The 14,894-nt window shown below is 44.1% G+C and overlaps 1 protein-coding gene across 5 annotated transcripts in view; it reads left to right on the top strand.

Moving 5' to 3' along the window:
* Nucleotides 1-14,894, top strand: part of PLCH2 (phospholipase C eta 2) — a 108,355-nt gene that overhangs the window by 3,415 nt on the left and 90,046 nt on the right. For all 5 annotated transcript variants that reach the window (XR_005559703.1, XM_039367802.1, XM_039367803.1 and 2 more), the window contains 2 exons: nucleotides 2,955-3,194; nucleotides 3,276-3,576. Coding sequence is in view for 4 of the 5 variants with exons in the window: in XM_039367802.1 (XP_039223736.1) it covers nucleotides 3,417-3,576 (160 nt within the window). In the remaining variant the exon portion in view is untranslated. The remainder of the gene's footprint in view (nucleotides 1-2,954; nucleotides 3,195-3,275; nucleotides 3,577-14,894) is intronic.

The following is a 14,894-nucleotide window of genomic DNA, read 5'->3' as shown; positions in this document are numbered from 1 at the left end:
AAATTATATGGACAGATAAATATCACAGTGACTTTCCTGTAACTATGGCCTATAAAACATGTAATGGGCTGAGTTGTGAAATACAGAAAGGAATAAAGGTATTTTGCTGGCTGACAAAAGAAAAAGTAAAACAGAATAAATGCTTGCACAGGTAAGCAAAGCAGAAAAATTAAGAATCAGCCAGCTGTTAAGCCTATATTATAGACCAATTTTGGTCCAGGTGCGTGTTCCAATGCAGTGCAGATATTATAATATTTCTTACCTGCAGTTTCTTCCCCTCTTCTCACCTGCTCTTTGCCCTCAGGAGTACTGCTCCAGACAAATTCCATTTTGGGAGGACAAAGAGCCACTGAAATGCTCAAAAAGAAATGGGGTCAGGTGTTCATTTCAGAACACAATTGCTTTAAAATAACCCCACAAATAATTAGTGAGTAGCTGGCCCCATTTCCGAGAATGTTCAGTTTGCATCTGGATTTTTTTTTTAATTTTATGTTTTTTACGATTTAATTCATTTCCTAGTCGATTCTGGATTGTGACAGCAGAAACCGAAGTGATGCCAGCTTAGCATAACATTTCTTTGAAAACATTTTTTGACCTAGCATCTCCATTTTTTTTTTTTTTTAACCTGGTGGTTGGTGGAGTATCCGTGAGCCTCTGCAAGTTAGGATGGAATCCGGTCATCGTTTGAGTTTTGATGAAGTCAAGTAAACACAGTCTTCCCTCTGACTTCCTTACCATCCCACTTTATAATTTTAGGCCCGGGAAGACTTCTGCGTTCCTGTAAATGTCGGTTTTCTTGCTTGATTATACATTCCTATAATTTATTTTGGAATTGGCACGGGAGCGTATTCCCCGAGGTTCCCAAAGGAGGGGTTGGTTGAAAGAACCACCACCGTCTCGTAATTAAGATGGAGAAGATGGTCATAATTAAAAGCAGCTGCCTTGGACGGATGGCAAGAGACTGGGAGAGCGTGGATATTTTTGGTAGATTGGTAGATTTGGTAGATTTATGGAGTGACCTGGGAAAGTGCACTTTGTAGCCTTCCTCTTACAGCAGTTCATTTAGAGACTTGGTCTAAGTTAGAACAGCACTGAAAAAAGTGACTTATGATCGTTCTTTACCTTTATGACCGATGCAGCCTCCCCAGGGTCATGTGATCAAAATTCAGATCCATATTTATGACGGTCGCAGTGTCCCCGGATCCTGTGATCTCCTTGGCAGCAGAAATTTTCAGTTCAGTTGTGGTCCTATAGTCCAGGTCTACTTATAAAGACTTAGGGCTTCCTGCCCGAGCAGCGGGCTGGACTAGTGGACCTCTAAGGTCCCTTCCCACCCTACGAAGAATACCAACGCAATCCCATTCACCTGTCCCTCTTGTTATGGCACTTATAAAACTGGCAGAAGGGAGTGCCAGTTGGGCAATAGCTGTGTTGGTTTTTCATATCTTTGATTGGGATCACTTTCTTATACCAGCTCAAATGTCTTGTCAGATTTTTTTTTTTTTTAAAGAATGCAGCACTAACAGGGAAATTGCAGATTTTCCAAGAGAAATCTGAGAACTGGTATCATAGTTTTCCCCTCTGCAATAAACTGTTCTCTGGCTCGCAGAGATTCCAGCAAAATGGGAAAAAGAGGAAAACATATTGATTTGTGGTTATGCCACGAGGTTGGTGCCAACTGTTAGCAACCGCATATAGACTTTCTCCAGGAAGAAGGGCGCACCAAAAATCAGGACCAACCATTTGTTGTGTAAACAACATTAAAGGTTTCAATCGCTTGCCATTTCCTTCCTGAGTTACTTCCTTATTTGTTTGGCTCGCGACCTTTGAACCAATTGTATGTAGAGTCTTGGAGAAAGAATAAAATCAATAAAACATATTGTGATTGATTAACAGGGTCTGGTTTTTGGTACAATCTGTGCATGTGTCTATATCAATATCTATCTGTATGATAGGCTGTGTAGTTCAACAAATGCAACAGTGCTACTACAACATCATATGGGTAGTTCTCGACTCATGACTGTTTGTTTAGTGACTGAAGTTGCAACAGAGCTGAAAAAAGTGACTTTTGACTGTTTTTCACACTTATGACCATTGCAGCATTTCCCCATGGTCACGTGATCGAAAGTCCGAAGCTTGGCAACTGACTCGTATTTACGACGGTCGCAGTGTCCCGTAATCACACGATCCCCTTTTGGGCTCCATCATAAGTTGATGGCTACCTATAATGTTGTCTACAGCCTAAAGTTTATTACCATCTCTCTCTGTCTCTCCACCTTTTTTCAAAGTTACATTAAGGGAAATTTTGGGCTTGATGAGTAATCAAGAAAAGTATTTTGCTCCGATGATAATAGCAACTTTATTTATGGTAAAATTTGTGGGAGGTGGAGGGAAGGCAAAACGTCATTTGAAAAATAGAATATGTTGCATGGACATGTGAGGATAACCAAAGGAAGGGCAAAATGATCTGTCGTGGTTTTAATTCCAAACTAACCCTGTTCCCATTCCAGGGACTTCAGACTGTCATCCGTGGAAGGCATACCTGAGTCTTCATCTCAGGGATTCAGTTTTCAAAGTGAATCATTTTAAAAGTGAATTCATTGGCTCGCTTTAAACGTGAACCGCTTGAGTCATTAAATCAAGTAACCAGACTGAATGGATGAGTAAGATCAGATGTGCCTCTGAATCAATTCTGATAAGCTTTTCTTTCTAAACCAGCTGGGAAGTTTGAGTAACAAGCCAAGTAATTACATAACTTCACCCAATAAACAGGCTGGAAAAAAAAGTCAGACCCAAGTTTCTCAGGGTAAGAAGGCAGCCATTGATATCAAGGCAGCAAAATCAGGGCTTTAATCTTTAGTTGCTGTAGAATAAATATTTTTCATGCTTTCTGCTGAATGTCATAGGACCGAAGAAGAAAGCGAGTGCTAATCTTCTGTTGTTTTTCTCCTCAGCTGTTTTACCAAAATATCCAGGGAACACAAATGCAACACAATGACGGAAGGTTTCCCGCTTTGAAAGATAATACAGATGTGAACTTTATTCACCACGGGGTCTGGTACTTTTCCTGACGCACGGACTGTGACCAAGGCGCCAACCGATCGGATCCCTTGGAAGACCTAAGCAGTCTTTTTGCTAAAAGAAGAGAGAAGTTAAAATCCAGACGTTGAATGGAAACTGCACAGTGGCAGAAGGTGCACTTTGTGGGCATAAAACCTAGGGTCTGAATCCCATACCTTGAATGATTAAATACATTTTTTTTTTTAACGTAACAGATCGGAGAAAGGATTTTTCTCTTGATGACCTGGGCAGCTGTTAATCCACCTGAAGGAAAAGTACTGGACAAATATGGGCCCAAGAACAGCCTTTCTTTTGACGGTGACCTAAGATTGGCAGAACCGAAGATCCTTCTATAAATGCATCCGTTTTCCAAAGCTCAAGAGGCAGAAAACCTTAAGCTGGGGCCTGTGGCGACTTCGGAAGACATGTTTCCTGATGTGGGACAACCGGGCGGCCTCTTGCATGAAAAGGACGTGCGTCGCCACCCCTTCCTTTCCACAAACGTCATTACGATAGGTAAGTTGATTTGATATTACACACACATTACTGGGTGGTTTTTTTTGTTTTTTTAAATCTGCGGTGAGGAAAACATGATGCAGCATTTCAGTTTGCTTTCTTTTTTTTTTTTAACTTCCATATGGGGGGGCAGCCAAGATAACAGATCGATCCTTTTAGGTCTGGGAATACTGGTAGCCCTCGGCTTACAATCATTCGGTTAATGACTGTTTGAAGTTACAACATCGCTGAAAAAAGGTGAAGGTTGTCAACTGGAGCAAAATTCACTTGACAGCCGTCTGACTTAACAACAGACTGTTTTGGGCCGAATTGCAATCGTTAGTCGAGGGCTGCCTGTATCTATGAATTAAGTTCTTGCATTCCAGGGTGGGCTACGAGTTCCTGGGGTATAGGACTGCATCCAAAAAAAAAACCCGGTGAGTGGAACAGAATAGCTTGCTCCTGTTATTTCTCAACAGCCCGTCATTTATCATGGTTTCAGTGCTTTCTCAAGAGATCCTGCAAGTTTAGAGGCGGGTCAAAGAAACTTCGACCCTGTGCAGGATATCAAATTGCATAAGAGATATTTTTCATGCATGCTCAGGACTATTCATCTCTGTAACGTATAATATCCAGGTACGCTTGCCTGGGACATTAAGCAGACCTTTCCAGTGGTGCCACTGAGCATGAAGAAGGTCAGCTATTTCAGCTATTCCTTAGGGCTGTTTGTTTTTTTTTTTTTTTAAGCAGTGTCTGTCCTTTCTTCCAGATTTTGCTGTAATGTGACTAACATTTTTTCCCCTTTGGCTGTTTTCATTTTCTTGTGACGAATTCCACCTTGCTCCTGGTTTTTAGGTGTGTCGGTGTGTGCTGTGAGTTATGTATTTATAATTGGGTTCATCACCATCATCTACTTTCCGGGGCTAAATAATGGTATATGTAACCAACAACTAGCCAACATTAATTATTGAAGTTAGTTGTGTCCCGTTCCAGAATACTCCATTCCATTTTCTCTTCATCTGCTTTCCCGTGGTTCTTCTTGCGGTCAGAATTCATAGGGTAAAATCTGCAGTCGGTGGATTTACGTTGATTGCTGCCTTAATTTTGTTTTTAAAGCAACAATAATTTATTTATTTTATTTATTTATTAGTAAAATTTATATGCCACCCAATCCCTAGGGACTCAGGGCGGCGTACAAAATTAAAACAACAAGTATAACAATTAAAAATGAATACATTCACACAGCATGTCCCAATCAAATCCCGCCCCCCCCCCGGGGACATCAACCCCAGGCCTGCTGGAACAGGAGAGTTTTAATAGCTTTCTTGAAGGCCGGCAAGGTGGGAGTAGTTCGAATCTCGGGGGGAAGTTGATTCCACCACGTCGGAGCCACCACAGAAAAGGCCTTTCCCCAAGGGCCTGCCAGCCAACATAGTACAAACATCCTTTTTTTATTTATTTAATCTTTCACACCCCTCCCTTCTGTTCTTCCTTCTCTTCAAAATCTCAACATGATACCCCTGGGAGACTCTCAGCCTCACCCACTTTGCAGGGCTGTCTCAACTTAAGGAAAACAATAAGATGAAAATGCAGTAAATAGGAAATAAATCTTCCCCTAATGTGTATACGATGCCATTTTGGTTATGTACAGCACCTTTTTGTCCCTGGAACATGGGAAAGTGAAAGGACGTATTGCCAGCTTGTTATAAATTAACAACGTAAGGGACCTGCTCTTGCGTCCCTCACAACCGACTAGGCGAGTGAGACCGAGGAGAAGATTCTCACAGCCTCTAGGGGTGGTGAAGATGGAATAATGGTATAATCTGACCCAGATTTGAGGACCAAGGAAAAACCCACAGAACGGTAAATAAGCTGCAATGTTTTTTGTTTTTTTTTTCTTTTTGGTAGTCTCACACTTCTTAATAGCTGAGAATCTCTGGATGATAGTTCAAGGTTTGGTTTTTGTTGTCGTTCTTGTTTCCCGATAGACTCGGCTGGGTTTGGCAAAGAATCCTGCTTGGCAAATAACAAAGTGAGCAATAAGAAAAAAAAAAATATTCGTGCAGTTGAAGGATTTACCCAATAATTTTCTCGTCTAGCGTGGCTGCCAACTCCAGTAGGCTGTAATAGCGTATTGTTTTTGGAGACATACCTAACTTAAGTTTTGGAGTTGCCCTGTTCGTGTGACCTCAGAAACTTAGACATATCAAGGCCCGAACGGGGCATTTGGCCACATGCGAAGAGAGGAACGTTCTCGTTATGATCCAGCCACTTTAATCTGCGCCGCATTTTTATGGCGGCTAACCTTTCTTTATTGAGGTCCTGCACACACTAAGCACTGACACAACTTATAGAAGCCGGTGGCTAAAGAAGTTTGGGCTTGCCTGCTGCTTCCTAACAGACACAGCCTGAAGCAGTCCCGCCTCCCACCCACCTGGGTCTTAGTTTAAGTTGAAGGTGCTTTTGAATTTTTTTTTTTTTTAATCCTACCCTTGGTTAAACAGGACAGTGTCCTAATGAGGCAGTGTTCAACGTCGTTGTTGAAATGGGGAGTTGTACGTTGAAATTAGGATTCCGAAAGGAATCTTCCATGGACAGATGATTGTCCACGCGTGGCAAAAAGGTTATAAAAATCTTCCCAATTCGCTTCCCCATCGCCTTGCTTAGAAATCAAAATTCTGGTCCCCGTTGTGATTGTAAGTCGTGGTAATCAAATCTGGCAAAATTAACTTTGTTGTTAAGAGCCCCTCTTTCCCGAGTCAAAAAAAATCTGCATAAAGAATCAATTTGCGAGAGAAGCATTCAAAATAATAATAATAATAATAATAATAATAATAACAACAACAACAACAACGTACCCTTAGGAAAATTGAGCACCCTATGATGCGTCTATATTTTTAAAGTTATGTTGGAAGATGAATGCAGCAAACAACGATCTTGGGAACGCACTTTAAAACAGAGGGTTTTCTATGGGAATTTATCTTAAGTTATTTACACCGCAGGCGGTTGTGTGTCCGTTAGGAAAAGCTGCGCGATGTGAAACTGATACATGTTGTGTTGTGAAATCAAGCGAAATAGAGTCTTAGTAACTGGGAAGGATTTATAATGTTTCCGTCAACTGTGTGTTAGCAATAAGCCACTTATCGTTGTTGTTTTCGCCCCCTAAATAAAACCGCAACGTAGTATAAATTGCTAAATAGTAACAGCAATAGATCAAACTGCTTCTTCAGCATCTAGCCTGCCACCCTGTTATAATAGGAGAGCCTGTTAAGTAATGTCTTCGCAGATCCAAACACTTTTTCATCCTGGGCACGTGAGTTGCTAGCTAGCGAGGTAACGGTTCCGCTCAAAAGATTGCAAACTGTGCATCTTTGCACAACCGGAGAAAGTTGAAAGGCGCTGGGGGTTTGTGCGGTCACGAAAAGTGGTTTCCTCTGGGGCAGCTTAACACCACCAGGCCACCACCGGTGGAGGGAAGGCCTGGGAGCACGTTCCTCGTTGTTTGAAGTCCCCATCTCTATTCCTTTAAAACCCGACAATCCTCCGTTGAAGCGAGGGTTGCCATGGAAACTGACTGGGAAGGGATGCAGCTGAGCATCCTATCTGTGTGAGAAATGAAGAGGTCCTGCAAAGGCAGGGGTGGACAGGAAAGCTGGGCCCTAGGGTGCATTTTAGGGCTCATCACGTCTCTCAAAGGAAGTTCTGGGTTTTTAATGCTCTGTCCGTACGACGTTGCCTTCGTCTCTGTTGTCTCAGCCCAGAGGGAGGCAGCTCCACAGTACTTCCAAAGCCGAGCAGATGAGACACAGGCAAGGAGATGACCCTGGTGAGGTCTTCCTAAAGAAGCCGGATCTTGAGGACAGATACCCATGTAAGCCATGGAGATGTCAGACTGAACTTTTGGGAAGGGAAGTAAACAACCTGTTGGTGTCTCCGTAGCCCAAAGACGCAGCTTCTGTAAGGAGGCACCCACAGGTTTGGCGAGCACTTCTTTGCCCTGGGATCTAAACATCTCTGCTGTTTCCAATTATCTCTCTTTCTGTCTTCTAAAATAATGTTTTCTCTCTTCCCTGTGACACATTTTTAGCCCCTTAGTTATAATCTAGCATGCTTCAACAGCGAGGGATTAATGACAAGGTCAGGTCAGGGGTGGCACCTGCTACACTCATATCCCAGCTTTGATCCAGGAGCACTTTGACACCGGTTTCTACCGAGCCATCAGCCCATTGTAATGCTTGGCTGGTGCTTCCCAATGAACTAAACCTGGTGGTTTTTTTTTAACGGTTTAGCATCCTTTTGAAAGAGTACTAATAAGGTATTTAAAAAAAAAAAGATATTTTTTTGCCTGCTCACAGACTGGCGTACAGCATCACCGTGCAGCCATCTGGCTGTTCCTGTGCGATCTCCTAAAGTCATTTAGTCATCACCGAGAGACGATGCGTTTCAGATACGTAACCCAGAGGAAAAAAAGAATGTCAATTAAGAAAGCAGAAGGCTTGTTACTCTTTCCCCACTTTCCCCTACCAAATTTGAGCTCCCCCAAAAAGGAACAGGGCAGCAAAGAGAGTTTTAATATATCTTTGTGCCATCTAGTCTGAATTTTTGAAAGCCACACTCCTATCCTATCCTGGCCGCTGTTCAGTGGCACTTTTGTAACAGTGGGTGCATTTCCTATGGATGTACCCTTCGTTTATTGTATTATTTTTTTTTTGTATCTCATTGGAAGTCATTTCTTCCTGTCCTCCACTACGTCCCCCTTTTTGGTTCTTCCCAGGCAGTGCCTTTCTATTTCCCTCTGTTCCCCCCCACCCCCACCCCATCTACCTGGCAGTAAAACCGCACTTTCTTTGAAGAATCTGAGCACCTGTGAGCAAGTGGGCCTCTCCACTTTCCTCTGCGTGGCCCCGAGGTAAAGAATGCAGACTGCAGAGACTTCGTGCAGGCCCAAACCTCAGCTTACTATGGGATTTTTACCCCGAGTAATCTTAAACTAGAAAGAGGACATCTCTGTAACACGTTGTTTTATATCACTTTATTATGGCTCTCCATCCAATTCCTTACGTCAGCCCACGCCGTCCTTTCGCCCAAAATCAGGACGACAGAAGTGAACGGTGCTCTGTTTGTGCCATGCAAAAGACACAAGACACATCCTCTGACATTTAAGGAAACCTCTTGTCCCTCTATTCAGTGGAAAGGGCTTGCCCTCCAAATCCACCTTAGTGAGACCGTCCCTGTTTTCAAATTGCTCTCCCTAGGAGAGATACCTTGCAATGTATGGCTGTGAAAGTTGGACCATAAGAAAGGCTGAGCGCCAAAGAATGGAGGCCTTTGAACTCTGGTGCTGGAGAAGACTCCTGCGAGTCCCTTGGACTGCAAGGCGTTCAAACCAGTCAGTCCTAGAAGAGATCAACCCCGACTGCTCTTTAGAAGGCCAGATCCTGAAGCTGAAACTCAAATACTTTGGCCACCGAATGAGAAGGAAGGACTCACTGGAGAAGAGCCTGATGCTGGGAAAGATGGAGGGCAAGAGAAGAAAGGGACGACAGAGAAGGAGGTGGCTGGATGGAGTCCCTGAAGCAGGAGGCGTGAACTTGAATGGACTCCAGAAGACGATAGAGGACAGGAAGACCTGGAGGAACGTGGTCCATGGGGTCGCGATGGGTCGGACACGACTTCGCAATTAACAACAACAAAGGAGAGATACCTAGGCCTAGCCTTTCCAGCACAGGTAACTTCCCTTTTTAAAATAGATTCTGTTCTTAACTACGCTAATGCCTCCACTTGGAAGGGGGATTAGAGGGAAGGAGGATTACGGTCAGAGACGGGATCGGAATTTCAAAGCAATCCGGAAGGAAGAGGTGGCGTCCATTGATGAAAGTCACCTGGTCCATTCCTGCACGGATGTTTCCCAAAACAAAGTTAAATTGGGATTAAACAGGCATTCATTTGAGGTGCGTCATCCAAATTGCGGTCGCCCTTGGCTGAGTCTGGGAATAATAGCATTGTCTGCTATGCTGTCTTTTAAAAACCCCAGTCTAAATCCTTGATGGCTTGTTTATGAGTAGCAGTATCCTGGTGTGTGTGTGAAGGAGATATCCCATATTTAGCTGTGTTGACTTGCTGCAAAATTGTACACAAAATAGGAAGCGTATCGGAGGCAGCCTGGCTCTGTGGCTCAGGAGTGTTTGCTGTGGAAGTAAACAACCTGTTTGGTTGCAGGTTTGGTTGCATTAAGAGGCTGGACAGGCACATTCACAAAATGAGGGTTGTGGGTGCTTTACAAAAGAGTCGCACAAAACCTGCGTTCACTGGCCTTTAAATGTTTTAAGTCTTCCTTCAGAGGCTTCAGCCGTTTCGGTTGAGATCCATTAGCAAGTCCAAGCTAGCTGATGTTGTTATTCGTCATTTCTAGCTATTCTCTTTTCTGTCTTTTTTTTTTTTTTAATGTGCTTTTTTGACGGGAACTTTGGCCACGGGACAAAGCTTGCCCTGGTCTCCAGTTGCGTTTCCTCTCCCTGGTGTAAATTGAATTGGAAGGGGTTTGAAAGAGATAACAAGATCACAGCCTTCTCCCATCTCGGTGGCCTTTCCCTCCTCCATCCTGTTTGGATGGCAGCCAGTGTGTGGTTAAGGAAACGCAGTTGCACTCCTTTCTGTCTGCATTTTACATCTGGAGAGAGAGAGAAACCCATTGCAGAAAGGATGGACCTAGGGCTGTTCCTCAGAGGGTGAAATGTGTAGGCACAGGGCTACTACACAAGAGGCCCCCCTGAAGCAGGGCACTGAATCAAATTCTTTGTTGGGGTCCTCGGGCCCTTTCACAGAAGGATCCAAATGTCACATTGCTGCATCATTTGGGACACCTACCACAACTTTTTCTGCATTCTTTTCTCTGTCCCAAGCCGTGGGGGGAGAGCTCAGAGCTTTCTCCTTTGTGTTCACAAGTTTCCTTTGTATACACATCTGAGGTGCACTCACTGTGAGTGTTTGGTTGACGTTCTTTGTGCGTTCCTGGAAGGATATTGCTGGGCTGCCAGGCTGACAAAACGTGATTCTACTGTATATCTCTATTCTCAGATATTATCCCGCACCATTGTTTCTTTTTTTTCCGATGCTAGTCTGCTGAATGAGCCACAACTGGCTAAACTCTAATCGCATACTAAGCTAAGAACAGGCCCTCTATCAGACATCATATTCTCCAACCCATTTTAACTTTTAATTAAGGCACTTTAAATAGGAAGTTGCTTGGCACAGAGAAGACACCAGCTCCGAGACTGTAATAATTTACTGCCAGGTTCCCCTTTGTAGCCCAAGAGTAGATAGGTGGGTTGACATTTTTGTACTAATTTAATTTAATTTAATTTTTTTTTAAAAGGGCACATAATGGACATTATAAGCACTGCAGACCTTCAAGGCATTCACGCCCATTCCACTACCATCGTTATTTCTAACATTTGGATACCTCCACATTGTCAGGGACTCTTAAGAGTTATCACAACTGATCATTAAAAGACCTAATTAACCTCTGAAAATTGAACCACTTAATCACATTCAGTTTTTTTTGGTTGCTCTTTGAGGTTTTTACACGTGCTGATCAAACAGCTTTTCCCCCCCTTCGCCTTATTTGTCTTTGCATTTGTAAAATCTCACTTTAAGCCATCTTGCCTCTCGATAGAAATACATATAAATCATGCCACTAACGCAGTAAGCTGTCAGCCCGTGTGAGTTTGCCCGTCAAATGGGATGTTACCGCCGACCTGAAGTTAACCTGTCTCATCAAAAGCCGTTTCCAAACCTTGGTTTAGCAATCAAAGAACTCTTTCTGGAAAGGGAGATGTGGCTTAGACTGCATGGCCACGTATCCTAGGGAACAAGCTGTTATCATCTAGAGCTGTTGAATTGACTTTTGGAAAAGGAGAAGAAAAAAAAAAAGCTGGTCTAAGAATGTAGGGAACAATCTGTTGATTTCTGTCAAGGCTTTGGCATGACGTCCACCCCTCCATCTTGAAAAACAGCCTGGCAGGCTGACAAATGAAGTTATACCAACTCTCCATCATTGACTACACATGGGATAGGATGGACTGTAGTGGATGAGTCGCAACCGAGAAGGTTTTCTTCACCAATACTCAAAAAAGAGGGTCAACCTCTTTTCCAAGGCACTAAAAGCCAAGACGAGAACGGATGGAAACAAACAGAGGAGAGATTCAACCTAGAACCAAGAAGGAAATTCTTGACAGCGGAGACAATTAATCAGTGGAACGGCTTGCTATCAGAAGCTGTGGGCGCTCCATCACTGGAAGCTTTTAAGAAGAGATTGGACAACCATTTGGCGGTGATGGTATAAGGTCTCCTGCCTGAGCAGGGGGTTGGACTAGAAGACCTCCAAGGTCCCTTCCAGCTCTGTTATTCCATGATCCACCAGCAGTTGGAAGACAACGAAGGTCCAGACTTTGCAAGATCAGGAGTTCAAACCCCCTTCCTGGTTGCAATCCTTGAAGCAATTCCGAAAGGCGGGAGAAAGTCTAGGGGTATTTTTCAGGGCGGCTGCTAATGCTCAGAAGTCCTCAGATGCTCATGGTTGGGCTGAGAAAAATTCTGCCTGCCCCCAAACAGGAGACCTGTTGCAGTGAAGGGTTGAAGGTCTTACATACCGTCATTTTCTTGACCTATGTAAGGGGGTGCCGGTTCCACTTCTCCCCTTCTCCAGAATTCACTGGTTCTCTCAAATTCTTTTGGCAGTTTCTGAGAGGTGTGAAGGACAAGCACGGCTTTCGGATACTGCTGGAGGGATGGACGCCCTTAAGGCGCCGCTTCCGTAACACATCAGAGATCTGCTTTGTGGAGGACTGCAGAGGGCAGTAGCGTCCTGGAATTTGACGAATGCCGGGGTTACCTCTGTCCCACTTCTGCATCGGAGCGAGTCTGTATCTAAGCCCAAACTTTGAAGTGGGTGAGGTTGTTTTGAAAGCATAGCGCAGTAGAGAAGAGCAACTAAGATGATCCAAGGCCTGGAGGCTAAAACATACGAAGGACGGCTGCGGGACTTGGGTTTGGCTAGTCTAAAGAAAAGAAGAAATAGGGGAGACAGGATAGCAGCGTTCCAGTATTTGAAGGGCTGCCACAAGGCAGAGGGGCCAGGTTGTTCACCAGAGCACCAGAGGGAAGGACGAGAAACAACGGTTGGAAACTGATCAAGGAGAGAAGCAACCTGGAACTTCCTGACAGTGAGGACAATCAACCAGTGGAACAGTTTACCCCAGAAATCGTGGGCGCTCCATCGCTGGAGATTTTTAAGAAGAGACTAGACAGTCACTTGTCCGAGATGGCATAGGTTCTCCTGCTCGAGCAGAGGGCTAGACTAGAAGACCTCCAAGGTCCCTTCCAGCTCTATTCAGTAGTTGACAGCAGTGTGACATGGAGCCTTCTCCAGCACATGACTCAGAACCGATCTGATATTAGAAGGAGATATATGTTTGTTTTTGAACTCAGTTTCTACATATGAGTGAATCAGGTAGGTTACTGAAAGGCATTGGCCATGCTCATTGCTTTCACACACACACACACACACACACACAAGCAGCTTGTAGAGTGTTGTCCATCCAAACTGGCATGGAAACCAGGAACAAGCAATGTCATTTCATCCCTTCCCTGCTCCAAGCTGCCGTACATCATGACAGATGAAAGAAATGGGGAATAAATGGACTGTAGTCTACAGCTTTACTTTATCCTGTGTTCGTTTGCAAATAATAATAACAATCATAATAATAATTCTTATGCAACAGATCTGCAAAGCCATCCAGCTCTCTTTCCCCTTGAGAAAATTGCTGATGGATCCAAAACCCGGAAAACATGGTAGGGTTCCCCCCCCCCAATAAATGAGAGAAAGACCCATCGGTGAGCTCCACAAAGTCACTGCGGTGCCATGAAAACACTCGTGCTGTTCTGGATTCAAGCAAACCACATGTGGAGCTGGTCCCAGATTGACAAAGAATCTTCCTTGTGTGCCTAGAATATGGTGCAGTGGATCTCGGGGGGGGGGGGGAAGAAATCAGGAAAACAGAAAGAATGCAAAGTCTTTCTGGGGGAAAAATAAGCCTTAATAGCTCTGTGCATATTGCAAAAACAAAACACAACGCGAAACCTAACCCTATGAATATATATATATATATATAAGTAGACTCTTTGCACCGTTTTTCTCAGGCCTTGCCTAAGTGTGCAATTTTCACAGCTTGAGGTAGCAAATTCCATCTCTCTTATCTGTGAGGAGAGCCAGCTCTGGTCCCCACCCTTCTTCCTGCTAAGAGGTTCGTGGCGCAACGTCTTGTGTCTTTTAGATCATGCAGTATTGACAAGGTCTTTTTGCTTCCTAAACAGAGTGAGCTTATTCAGAAGCTGCCTCCAACATTGCAGCCTGTAGTACGTTTTCCCCTCTCCTGTCGAGGTGCAACAGGCCCCATGTTCCTGAGACTTCTGCCTGCTAACCAGCTCGTACTTTACAGGATATCTCCCATCTCCCAGTTTCCCAACAACCCTGTGGAGGTTTCACTGGAGGATTGCTCAGCTCCAAAGACCTAATAAGATCCCAGGCCAGGTAGGAGGACGAGCCTAGTTTAGAATAACAGAATAACCAAATTGGAAGGGACCTTTGAGGTCTTCTAGTCCAACCCCCTGCTCAAGCAGAGACTTCGTATCATTTCAGACCAATGGCTGTCCGATCTCTTCTCAAAAGCCTCCACTGATGGAGCGCCCACAACCTCTGGTGGCAAGCTGTTCCACTGGTTTATGGTCCTCACTGTCAGGAAATTCCTCCTTAATTCCAGGTGGCTTCTCTCCTTGATGAGTTTCCATCCATGGCTCCTTGTCCTGACTGCCCTCAGGTGCTTTGGAGAAGAGGTGGACCCCCCCCCTCTCAGTGACAGCCCCTTAGCTATTAGACTGCCAGATCTCACTTCCATCTTATGTCTTAAAATGCTCTAATTAAATCGGCATAGACAATTAGCGACAGAAATAACGTGCGACGGAAATAATGTTTTTTTTTCAAAAGGCCTTTTTCTGACTAAAAACATTTCAAAAAAGAATTCCTACAAGGAATGGGGTGGGGGGAAGAATTGATATAAATTTTCTCCCCTCCTACTTTTTTTCCTTCATTTCTGTCTAGAGTCTACCTTTGCTTCCTCCCCCCCCCCCAGGTTTGGAAAGGTAGGGCTGCATTTAGGAATTGTAAATAACTTTAATTAACAGCCTGTAGAATCCCAGAAGTGTTTTATGGTTCTCTTGCCATGAAAATATTCAGTAGCTACCTAACTGGGGAGTGGGTTGGTTGGTTGCTTGCTTGCATC

This window comes from Crotalus tigris, unplaced genomic scaffold (assembly GCF_016545835.1).
Source record: "Crotalus tigris isolate CLP2741 ecotype Arizona unplaced genomic scaffold, ASM1654583v1 scf7180000020588.15403103151:6194809, whole genome shotgun sequence".
Classification (NCBI taxonomy): domain Eukaryota; kingdom Metazoa; phylum Chordata; class Lepidosauria; order Squamata; family Viperidae; genus Crotalus; species Crotalus tigris.
Note: the sequence above shows the minus strand (reverse complement) of the source record. Positions and strands in the feature narration are given on the sequence as shown.